The sequence below is a fragment of the Jaculus jaculus genome, chromosome 7 (assembly GCF_020740685.1).
Source record: "Jaculus jaculus isolate mJacJac1 chromosome 7, mJacJac1.mat.Y.cur, whole genome shotgun sequence".
Lineage (NCBI taxonomy): Eukaryota > Metazoa > Chordata > Mammalia > Rodentia > Dipodidae > Jaculus > Jaculus jaculus.
This window is the reverse complement of record NC_059108.1, coordinates 91356900-91369848: the sequence shown is the minus strand read 5'-3', so window position 1 is coordinate 91369848 and position 12949 is coordinate 91356900. Positions and strand designations below refer to the sequence as shown.

The window sequence follows — 12949 nt, the reverse complement described above, 5'->3', positions numbered from 1 at the left end:
TGGGCTCTGCTACTAAGTATTTTCCTTCTCACACAGAAGCCCAATCATCTGTACCTAGGATCCACATATGAGGGAGAACATGTTGGCACTTGGCTTTCTGGGCCTGGGTTACCTCACTTAGTATAATCCTTTCCAGGTCCATCCATTTTCCTGCAAATTTCAAAACTTCATTTTTCTCTACCGCTGAGTAGAACTCCATTGTATAAATGTGCCACATCTTCATTATCCACTCATCAGTTGAGGGACATCTAGGCTGGTTCCATTTCCCAGCTATTGTAAATTGAGCAGCAATAAACATGGTTGAGCACGTACTTCTAAGGAAATGAGATGAGTCCTTTGGATATATGCCTAGGAGTTCTATAGCTGGGTCATATGGTAGATCAATCTTTAGCTGTTTTAGGAACCTCCACACTGTTTTCCACAATGGCTGGACCAGATTGCATTCCCACCAGCAGTGTAGAAGGGTTCCTCTTTTTCCACACCCCTGCCAACATTTATGATCATTTGTTTTCATGATGGTGGCCAATCTGACGGGAGTGAGATGGAATCTCAATGTAGTTTAATCTGCATTTCCCTGATGACTAGTGATATAAAACATTTTTTTAGATGTTTATATGCCATTCGTATTTCTTCCTTTGAGAATGCTCTATTTTGCTCCATAGACCTTTTTTATTTATTTATTTATTTATTTGAGAGTGACAGACACAGAGAGAAAGACAGATAGAGGGAGAGAGAATGGGCGCGCCAGGGCTTCCAGCCTCTGCAAACGAACTCCAGACGCGTGCGCCCCCTTGTGCATCTGGCTAACGTGGGACCTGGGGAACCGAGCCTCGAACCGGGGTCCTTAGGCTTCACAGGCAAGCGCTTAACCGCTAAGCCATCTCTCCAGCCCCATAGACCATTTTTTGATTGGCTTGTTTGATTCCTTATTATTTAACTTTTTGAGTTCTTTGTATATCCTAGATATTAATCCCATTCTGTAGGTTGCCTCTCTGCTTTTTTCACTGTGTCCTTTGAAGTGCAAAATCTTTGTAATTTCATGAGGTCCCAATGATTAATCTGTGGTTTTATTGCCTGAGCAACTGGGGTTGTATTCAGAAAGTCTTTGCCAAGAGCAATATGTTGAAGGGTTTCCCCTACTTTTTCCTCTAGCAGTTTCAGAGTTTCCGGTCTGATGTTAAGGTCTTTAATCCATTTGGACTTAATTCTTGTGCATGGCAAGAGAGAAGAATCTATTTTCATCCTTCTGCAGATATATATCCAGTTTTCCCAACACTATTTGCTGAAGAGGCTATTTTTTCTCCAATGAGTATTTTTGGCATTTTTATCGAATATCAGGTAGCTGTAGCTACTTGGGCTTACATCTGGGTCCTCTATTCTGTTCCACTGATCTACATGTCTGTTTTTGTGCCAGTACCACACTGTTTTTGTTACTATGGCTCTGTAGTATAGGTTAAAATCAGGTATGGTGATACCACCAGCCTCATTTTTCTTGCTCAGTATTATTTTAGATATTCGAGGATTTTTGTGATTCCAAATGAATTTTTGGATTGTTTTTTCTATTTCCATGAAGAATGCCTTTGGAATTTTGATAGGGATTGCATTAAATGTGTAGATTGCTTTAGGTAAGATTGCCATTTTCACAATATTGATTCTTCCAATCCAGGAACAAGGGATGTTTCTCTACTTTCTACTGTCTTCTGCAATTTCTCGCATGAGTGTTTTAAAGTTTTCATTGTAGAGATTCTTTACTTCCTTCATTAGGCTTATTCCAAGGTACTTTTTTTTTTTTTTGATGCAATTGTGAATGGGAGTGATTCTCTGATTTCATCCTCTGTGTGTTTGTTGTTAGCATATATGAAGGCTACTGACTTCTGTGTATTTATTTTGTATCCTGCTACATGGCTGTAGGTTTTGATCAGCTCTAACAGTTTGCTAGTAGAGTCTTTAGGGTCCTTTATATATAGAATCATGTCATCTGCAAATAATGATAACTTGGTCTCTTCCTTTCCAATTTGTATCCCTTTTATGTGTGTCTCTTACCTTATTACTATGGCTAAAACTTCCAGCACTATATTAAATAAAAGTGGGGATAGTGGACACCCTTGTCTTGTTCCTGATTTTAGTGGGAAAGCTTCCAGTTTTTCCCCATTAGTAATATGTTGGCTATAGGCTTGTCATAAATAGCCTTTATTATATTGAGATATGTTCCTTTTATTCCCAGTCTCTGTAGGACTTGTATCATGAAGGGATGTTGGATTTTGTCAAATGCTTTCTCTGCGTCCAATGAGATGATCATGTGATTTTTGTCCTTCAACCCATTTATATAATGTATTACATTTATAGATTTGCATATATTGAACCATCCCTGCATCTCTGGGATAAAGCTTAAAAGGCACAGTGGCACACACCTTTAATCCCAGCACTCAGGAGGCAGAGGTAGGAGAATTGTCATGAGTCCCAGGCCACCCTGAGACTACATAGTGAATTCCAGGTCAGTCTGAGCTAGAGCAAGACCCTAGGTCAAAAACAAAACAAACAAAAAAAAAAAAAAAAAAAAAAAAAAAAAAAAAACAGAGAGAAAGAGAGAGGGAGGAAGACTTCATATTGGGACTTTATTTTTAAAATTACTTTTTGGTGTGTGTGGCATGTATGAGTGTATGTGTTCTAACCACATGTCTATGCAGACACCTCTTCTACAGAGGCCTAAGGAAAGAGTAAATCTCCACTTTTGCTGATCTGGCTGACCAGTAAGCCCCTGAAATCCTCCCGTCTCTATCCCCTGAGGGTTACAGGTATACAGGCCCCCTGGAGTTGGAGACATACACAGCCTAGTAGTAAATAGGTGCCTAGAATTAAATTCAGGTCCTCATGCTTGCACATCCAATGCTCTTCCCCACTAAGCTATCTCTCCAGCCCTGGAACATTTACACTATACATAAGTAACAAAGGTAACATCAAAAATATACTAAGAGCCGGGCATGGTGGCACACGCCTTTAATTCCAGCACTCAGGAGGCAGAGGTAGGAGGATCGTCGTGAGTTCGAGGCCATCCTGAGACTCCATAGTGAATTCCAGGTCAGCGTGAGCTAGAGTGAGACCCTACCTCAGAAAAAAAAAAAAGAAAAAATATATATACTAAGAACTCCTTCAAACAACGAAGAAAACAACAAACTACTCAAGAGAAAACTGTCCATCTAGATGAAGATTTCTAAGAAGAAAAACTACACATGGCTAATATATTTACTGGAGATACATGATCAAGAACTTCAAATCAAGCCATGTTAAAGACTACGTCATACCCATTCAAATGTCAAAAGTCAAGAGTCTCCATGTGGATTAAGTGAACCTCTATGTCCCTTGCTATATATTGCTTGTGGGGATGTACATTAATATAATTGCAAAGAAAACTGGAATTTTCTTCTCTTTTTTTTTGGGGGGGGTGGTAATCAGAAAAAAAGAATGTGTATAGGTGCTCTAGGACCTCTTGCCACTGCCAACAAACCCCAGATGTATGCACCACTTTGTGCAACTGGCTTTACGTGTGTACTGAAAAATGGAACCTGGGTGAGCCAGCTTTGCAAGCAAGCAATTTTAACCACTGAGCCATTCCTCCACCCCTCCCACCATTCTTTTGAGACAGAAAGAAAAAGGCAGACACAGAGAGAAAACACCAGGACCTGCCGCTGAAAAAAACAAACAAACAAACAAAAAAAAAAAACTCAAGATACATGCACCACTTTGTGAATCTGGCTTTACATGAGTACTGGAGAATCAAACCCAGGCCATCAGGCTTTGCAAGCAAGTGCCTGTAACCACTTAACTATCTCTCCAGTCCCGGCATTACCTTTTAACGTAGAACATCTACATGTCCTAAAATCTAGGTATACGCCCAAGAGAAATTCCCACAAATATACAAAGGAAACATACACAGTAATAGTGTTCATAATAGAAAAGGTCTACAGAATAGCATCAACTCAAATATTCAAGGCCATAACATATACTGAAAACTATTATACATTTTATAACATAATATTCTAAAGCAATCAAAATAGAATACACATATCCTGATTCAAGATAAAGCCAGGCATGGTGGTGGTAGATACCTGGAATCCTAGCACTTAGATCAGGAGTTCAGGATCATCCTTGGCTACATAACAAGTCTGAGGTAAGCCTGGGCTACATGAAACTGCCCACCCATTCACCTACCCCATCCCACCCCCCAAAAATACAGAGGGGCTGAGAAGATAGCTCAGCAGTTGAAGGTGCTGTCTTCCAAAGCCTGCAGGCCCAGGTTCAATTTCCCAACCACCCACATAAAGCTGGATGGTTATCTGCAGTGGCAAGAAACCCTGTCATGTCCATACATACATACATACATACATACATACATACATACACACACAGAGAGAGAGAGAGAGAGAGAGAGAGAGAGAGAGAGAGAGAGAGAGAAAAGTGCAAATAAAAAATAATAAACAGGAGGCTGAAGAGATGGATTACTGGTTAAGGTACTTGCCTGCAAAGCCAAAGGACCCAGGTCCCATTCCCCCAGGACCCATGTAAGCTAGATGTACAAGATGGAGCATGTGTTTAGAGTTCATTTGCAGTGGCTGGAGGCCCTGGTATATCCATTCTCTCCCTCTCCCTCTCTCTGTTCCTCTCTGTTTCTCTCTCTCTTTCTCTCTCAAATAAGTAAAAAAAATTTTTAAAAAATCTTAAAAAAGAAATAATAAACAGGAAAAAGCACAAACTCAAAACTATGGATGAATTTTAAGATAAGTTCAAAAAATATACAAAAGATGTTATATGGCATGATACCAAGTAATGTTACATACTTTTAACACGTGGATCCCTGTTCCCCAAAATGTTTAGACATGAGATTAACCAACACAGAATCCAGAACAGAGTTCCCTCTGACACAGAGTGGCAAAGGAAGTACTAAGGGAGGATCGCCTGAATATCAGTGACAGTCACTGTTTTTTATTTCTAATTGGGTGACACATTCACAAATGTTTAGTAGAGTGTTAAAAACAAAGCACAGTCCAAAAGGTATAGAAAAAAAAAAAATGAAAGAGAAGAAGAAATAAGGGTAGGTTTTAGGTATTAGTATAGAATACCTCTAAAAGAAACTTTTAAATTTACACAAAAAAAAATGCCTTTGAATCAATATTCAGTTTCCAATAGCCATACATTAACATGAGTAAAAAAAACCCACAAAACTGAAACCTGCTTCCTTAAGATAACAAATATGTTTCACCAAATTACCTGTTCACTCTACAGAAAGAATGAACTTTCTCTTAGTATGCATTGGTTACTTACCGATCGATAACCTCTCCACAAAAACAAGAGGACAGCAAGAAGTCCAACTACACATGTCACCAACTCCCATGAGAAAACACTGGGACTCAGGCCTGATCTCATGTCTTCAGGCAGCACTGCCACCACCTTCAAGACAAAGAAAAAATAACCCGTAAACATACATGTCAATGGTGTTGATACAAACATTGGTATAAGTGTGTAAGAGCAACCCTATGAATATCCTTTTCATGGGGCTGCAACCCTGACTACTCCCACTAGGTGTTGAACAGCAGCAGTATGGTGCAATGCGAGATTCATGAGCTTTCAAGGGCAAGGGAACAAGGAGAAAGCCAAAGAAAGAAGCTGTGTGACCTGAGTTCAGGTGCTCGTTCCTTGATTTCAACCAGTTTAGCTGTTATCTGTAGGGGAAAACAGACCTGCAGATCGATAAAGGAAAGCCAGGTTGGCAGAAATAGCTCCCTATTTCAAAGCTGTATTTCAAAACTGAAAAGGAGGAGGGAGAAAGAAGGAAGGAAGGAAGAGACAAAGAAAAAAAGAAAATAGTTCAAGAGATGAAGGGATAGTTCTGTGGGTAAACTGCTTGCCGTGAAAGCACAGAACCTGAGTTCGAGTCCCAGGATCCATGGAAAATGACAGAGTGGGGGCCAGGGAGATGGTTCATGTCAACTATTTACCATGCCAGCATGAGGATAAGAGTCTGGATCCCCAGAAGCCACATAAGTGCTAGCTGAGCAGAGTAACCCACCTGTACTCCCAGCATTCAGGAGGTAAAGAAAGGGAAACCTGGAGGAAGACACCTATCAGCCACACAAGCACTCACAACTATATGAGTGTGCATACATACATGCATGTACATCACATATGCATACAAAAAAATGTCAGAATACACTGGGGGGGGGCAGAAACAGGTGATCTCTGTGGCTCAATAATCAACCAGTCTAACTTACTTCATGAGCTCTAAGGTAATAAGAAATGCTGTCTCGCCGGGCATGGTGGCACGCGCCTTTAATCCCAGCACTCGGGAGGCAGAGGTAGGAGGACTGCCATGAGGTCAAGGTCACCCTGAGATGACAGAGTTAATTCCAGGTCAGCCTGGACCAGAGTGAGACCCTACCTCGAAAAACCAAAAAAAAAAAAAAAAAAAAAAAGAAATGCTGTCTCAAAAAGGTGGATGCTATCTAATCTAAAGAAACAGCACTGAAGAGGGGGAGGGAGGGTATTACCATGGAGTATTTTTTAGAATTATGGAAAATGTTTATAAAAATTGTGAAAAGAAAAAATAAATAAATAAAAACTTAGATTTGAAGAAACAGAAAAATGTTAGAAGCTGCTAATGGTATTCAAAGTGACTATGACACAAATTAACAGGAATGATCATTCTATGTCAAAAGAATTGTTTACATATATAATAAAACTGATTTTGATTTAAAAAAAGAAACAGCACTGGAGATTGTCCTCTGGCTTACAGACATACATGTGCACCCACATATACACATGTACAACATAGATACACACATGCATGCACATATACATAGGTCTTGCTCTAGCCCAGGCTGATCTGGAATTGGCCTCAGGCTGGCTTCAAACTCACAGCAATCCTCCTACCTCAGCCTCCAGAGTGCTGGGATTAAAGGTGTGTACCACCATGCCCAGTAATAAATAAATAATTTTTTAAGTGTTTTAAAGTTTTCACTGCAAAATCTGACAGCCACTCTTCATGTCTTGGGAGTCATAAAAATCAAGTACTGATAATTGTTGGTTTTCGTAATGGAAAATATGTTCAACCTGAAACTCTCTTCCACAATATGCTTCTCTTCCTATAAACCCCATCTCAATGAGAAACCAAAATGCCATAAACAGAAAACTAGACATAATCTAGATTCTATCTGCTTTTACCCTCTCTCTCCAGCTAGTTATTAAAGTCCTACATATTTTTAGCTCTTACTTCCTAAATACTTCCCCATTCAGGACCAGCTTCTCCACCCTTAACTGCTGTCATTTCTCCCTTGCCTGTTTTGAGTTCTGTTTCCCTGACATCTAATCTACATACTACTGTCTGGGAAACCTATCTACACCAAGTCTAACCACTGAAAGGCCTTCAGCAGCTGTTCAGCACCCTACAAAAGCACTTGGCACCCTACTTGCCTCCAGTAAGCATCACTGCACATCACACCCTGAGCCCACTTTATACTTCAAGTAACATAACTCATCATTTCTTGCACATACCATGATGCTTTCATGCCTCTACTTAAAGCTACTTGCTCAGCCTGGAAAGACTTTCCTGACCACTCAAGAAAACGTGATCTCTCCCACCCCTTGCTTGTGCGTGTGCTCCTGAAAGTATTTCACTCGTTTCTACTTTGTACTAATGTATTGCCTTCTCTCTCTTAACAGACAGTATGAAGCTAATGACTAACACTCTCTATAAGGTCAATGATCTATCTCCAGAGCTGTCCTGGATGCACGAACTACACTATGGTTGATCAAACAAGTGAATGGCATGGCAACAATATTTTTAAATTCACATACCTAGAAGAAAACCATAACTTGCTCCATAATTAAAATGGTCTTTTTAAAAAATGTAACGTAGCCCAGGGGGAGGCAGAGGTAGGAGGACAGCGGTGAGTTCAAGGCCAGGTTAAGAGTACACAGTGAATTCTAGGTCGGCCTGGGCTAGAGTGAAACTCTACCTCGGAAAAAAAAAAATCATTAAAATAAAGTATAATGCAATTTTTGAAATCACAGCTATGATCTACCATTTCAACAAAAACACCTACAAAACATCTGAGAAAAATCTCTGCCACTTGGTTATAAAGAAACAGAAGAAAAAATACATTTGGAACAGTGGGAGTTTACTATCTCTAGAGTTCACATAATGACATTTTACATTAACAGGAAGCATGGAACCCTGTGGCACAGCATCTCAAAAGGGCATTCTTGATTGAAAGAAACTACAGAATTAGAAATCCAACTCTAGCCCAAACCATGGTGTTTTTTTCTTGATAAGACAAGAAGTTTCATCACTAAAAACAATCCAAGTTTCTCGCAGTCGGAAGAATCACGTGTCACTGACCCCTGCTCAAAATAAATACTGGAAATAAATTCCCGGGGGTGACCGGGACATATCTGCTGCCCCTCTTGCAAAGTCCACGGGGCAAATGCTTTTTTTGCCCTTCTGACCTCCGGGGTCCCGAGCAGCAGCCCCGGCGCCGCGCGCGGGAGCCTTGCCACTGCCCGGGCCGGGCCGGACAGGGCTGCAGGTGAGGGGCTGTTCGGCCGCGCCGACCCCCGGCCCCGGCCCTCCCCGGCCCCGCGGCCCGCCCGAGCGCGGACTCACCCGGCGCAGCTCGTCCAGGACCAGCGCCCAGTCCCAGCGCGGCGCCTCCCCGGGCCCTGTCCATGGCGCCCACGCCGGCGCGCGGTTGCCCGGGCAGCGGTCGCCCCGCCACACCAGGCCACCTGGACACCGCGGCGTTCGGTCGGGAACGCGGGCGGCCGGGCGGCGGCGCGGACCACTGCGGAGCGGCCGCGGGGGGAGCTGACGCCTCTCGCGGCGCGCCGGGCGGCCCCGCGGCCCCCGCTGGCCGGCGCCCCGCCGCCCGTCCCCCGAACCCGCCGCGCGCTGCCCACGCCTCTCCCGGAAGGTCTCTCCGGGCCGCGCGGGGGACGGGCGGGAGGCCGGACCGCCGGAACGTCCCCCCGCCGCCGCCGGGCCGCGCCGCGCCGCGCTGCGCCGGCTCCGCAGACGTGTCCTGCCCGCTCGCTCTCTTAAAGGGGCCGGTGCTCTACCTAGCGGGCCCCTCCCGCCCGGCTCGCCGCCCGCTGGGCGCGGCGCCGCGGAAGAGCCAGCTTCCCCGCTCCGGTGCCCGCGGCGGTGGCCAGGCTTCCCCCAGGCCCCGGCGCAGTCCCCCGCGGGGAAAGCGCCCCTCCAGCGCCGCCGCGCTCTCCCTCGGCGCCGGCGCCCGCACCCCGCCTCAGCCCCGACGGGTCGTACCGCGGAGGAGCCCTCGGGCCCCGGGATCCCGGCCTCGGCCGTCATCGCGGGCTGAGTGCGGCTTGCAGGGCATGTGCCCGTGCGCCCTGCCAGCCGAGTGCGGACTTCGGACACGACCGCGTCTCGGGTCAGCTGGGTCTGGTCAGAGTGTAACCTCTGCTGTCCGGGCCGGGACACGCCGTCGGCCGTCCTTGTGCCCCGCAGAGGGTGCGGGGTGCGCTCCCCGCTTACCTGTCACCTGGCCGCTCCCAGGTACCCTAGGTGCCAAAATCAAACCCCAGTGGACCCTGGCTCCGCTCGGCGCCTCCCCAGGAGAAGCTAAAAGTAGCAGCTTGCTCTCTGAATTTAGGCCCTGCATAAAGTACCCTGGGAGACGATTCAAGATGACCTAAGGTGTAAGCAGTAACTGAAACGTCTTTTGTCCCTAACAAAATCATTCTCACCAAATCCCGCCTTCTAACTCAAAGTCTTCAGAGAAGCAACTCAAAAAGAAGCAACTACGTCTTCCTCAGCAAATCACCCAAGAAAACCTGGTAAACAAAACTTAAAACCTTTCCACGTCTCCTTAAGTGTAACCTCTTTTGGCAACACTACTTCTATGCCACGCACACAAAAACAAATCTTAAATGTCCAAGGTCACAGCGCGTGATTTTTAGAACCAAAACAAGGCCTAGTGTGTCGGAACTCACATTGCTGTCTGCCACATCACCCTAAGGGAGTTTCAGGAACTGCCACTAGCAGAGAGTAGCAGAAATTGCTTAATAACTCTCCATTTTTTAAGGTAAGGTGTTACACAACTTTCATCCCTGTTGGACCGTGTATATGGAAATTAGATTGTTCAAATTTTCTCTTTAGAATTTCAAAGACTAGGCCTCAATTAGAACACTGTATCACTCAGAAAACCCCTTCAATGCTTCTGGACATCTTCAGGGGACTTCAGAATCATATAAGGCTTCCAAAAAGACTAGAAAAGAAGTGCCTTTGCACCCCTATCTATGTTAGTCTGTGACTCTTTTCAGTTTGCAATAATTTTCATTCTAAAGACTAAAACCAGAAAAGGGACAGGCGAAGTGAAATTATAAAAAGAAGAAAAAATAAGCACAGATTCCCATAGCAAAGATTTTTCTCATTAGCAAAAACAGTAAACCTTAAGAAGCACTGCAAATCTCAAACCTAGTTTCTTCTGTACCCTCGATGAACACAAACTTACCTCTTCTTCTAGATCTTTCAATTCCATTTCTTAGCAAGTTCATGTCAAAATACCCTAATCAGTAAGTAAAGTTCTACTGAGCACTTCATATCCTTGAGAAAGATTTCAGATTGTAATACCTCCTGCACTCTGTTTCCACACTGACCCTGAGCCTGTTTTGACACTTGTGTGGTAAAGGGGTGCTGCAGGTGGAGTTGTGACTACCAACCCATAATCCAATTTCATGGACATCAGAACTTATTAAATATGTATGTGCACATATGCCTGTATATATTTTCATAAATATCATACACATCTCTAACGTTAAAATTCACAATTGGACAGAAAAATCTTAAATTTGTTAATTACTTAAACACCAAATTGAAGGTTTTAGTCACATAGAGCACATATTCAAAAATGGTTCTCCATAAGTAGACACCACATTCAACTGTTTTATCAGTACCTGCTTTAAAGAAAATGGATAAAATGCTATTTGCTCGTAACAGCTACTAGAAATCATTCTTCTAGAACATTAGACACATACTGACTAGAAAAATGTCCACACTCTAGAAGCTGATTTCCCCTAAGAAGGGCCCTATGGCAAGACTGTGAATATTAATTACTCCCACTTAATTAAATAGGTAAAGTCACAGCCTATAAGATCTAGTCTTTTGGAAGGAAGTCAAACAAAATTGTTGAGCCACATTGTCATTCTTCATATTAGTGATGCAAGAGCTATTCTCAGAACATATTGAATCAGGAGATACCTGCTCAGCAAGCTGGGTCATTTCCTGGGTTTACTGTGCCTATAAATGAAGTGGTTTAGTGAAGAGTGTATATATCTATCTATCTATCTATCTATCTATCTATCTATCTATCTATCTATATTAGAACTCCAAAAGATTCCTCACTTATAAAATAAAGTAGCTAAAAAGTAGTGCTGGGCTAGAGAGATGGCTCAGCAATTAAAGGCACTTGAGCACAAAGCCTAATGACATAGATTCCACTCCCCGGTACCCACATAAAGCCAGATGCACAAAGTGGCACATATATCTGAAGTTCATTTGCAGTGGCAAGAGGCCCTAGTGTGTGCATCTCCCCTCTGTCCCCCTTCCTCTGCTCTGCTATTCTGTCTCTCTTCCCAGATGAGTAAATAAAAATAATTTGCAGTGCTGTAGAAATGGCTCAGCAGTTAAGGCACTTGCCTACAAAGCCTAAGGACCCAGGTTCCATTCCTCAGTACTCATGTAAGCCAGATGCACAAGGTGGTACATGTGTCTGGAGTTCATTTGGAAGGGCTAGAGGCCCTAGTGTGCCCTGTCTCTTTTGCCCTCTCAAATAAATAAATAATGTTTTACAGGGCTGGAGAGATGGCTTAGTGATTAAGATGTTTGCCTGCAAAGCCAAAGGACTTTGGTTCGATTCCCCAGGACCCATGTAAGCCAGATGCACAAGGTAGCACATGCTTCTGGAGTTATTTACAGTGGCTGGGGGCCCTGGCACACCCATTATCTCTCTCTCTCTCTCCATCCCTCCCTCCCTCCCTCTCTCTCTCTCACTCCCATTAATAAATAAATAAGTAAATACTTTTAAAAATATTTTACAGGGCTGAAGGGATGGCTTAGCAGTTAAGGCACTTGCCAGCAAAGCCAAAGACCCAGGTTTGATTCCCCAGGACTCACATTAGCCAGATGCACAAGGGGGCACACATGTCTGGAGTTTGTTTTCATTGGCTGGAGGCTCTGGCACACCCATTCTCTCTCTCTCTCCCTCCCTCCCTCCCTTCCTCCCTCTTTCTCTGCCAAATAAATACATACATACATACATACATACATACGTAAATAAATAAATAAGTATATTGGGCTGGAGAGATGGCTTAGCAGTTAAGGCACTTGCCTGTGAAGCCTAAGGACCCAGGTTCAATTCTCAAGTTCCCACATAAGCCAGATACACATGGTGGCACATGCAGCTGGAATTCGTTTGCAGTGACTAAAGGCCCTGGCATGCCCATTCTCCACCCCCCCCCAGTGTCTCTAATAAATAAATAAAAATAAAATCTTAAAAAATATATTAAAGAGGGCTGGAGAGATGGCTTAGAGGTTAAGCGCTTGCCTGTGAAGCCTAAGGACCCCGGTTCGAGGCTCGATTCTCCAGGACCCACATTAGCCAGCTGCACAAGGGGGCGCATGCATCTGGAGTTTGTTTGCAGTGGCTGGAGGCCCTGGCGTGCCCATTCTCTCTCTCTCTCTCTCTCTCTCTCTCTCTCTCTGCCTCTTTCTGTGTGTGTCTGTCGCTCTCAAATAAATAAATAAAAAATAAAAACAAAACAAAACAAAATATATATATATATATATATATATATATATATATATGAATATATTTTGCAGAGCTGAGAGTGGTGGCACATGCTTTTAATTCCAGCACTCGGGAGGCAGAGGTAGGAGGAT

General features: G+C 43.7%; 1 protein-coding gene across 10 annotated transcripts in view; it reads right to left on the bottom strand.

Moving 5' to 3' along the window:
* Mia2 (MIA SH3 domain ER export factor 2) overlaps positions 1-12949 on the bottom strand; it is a 124542-nt gene that overhangs the window by 87686 nt on the left and 23907 nt on the right. For 6 of the 10 annotated variants that reach the window (XM_045154259.1, XM_045154256.1, XM_045154260.1 and 3 more), the window contains one exon: positions 5320-5445. In XM_045154259.1, the coding sequence (XP_045010194.1) occupies positions 5320-5445 (126 nt within the window). Of the gene's footprint in view, positions 1-5319; positions 5446-8656; positions 8750-9313; positions 9374-10523; positions 10669-12949 lie in introns of those variants that run through there. The other 4 variants (XM_045154264.1, XM_045154266.1, XM_045154263.1 and 1 more) reach the window with 3 other exon arrangements.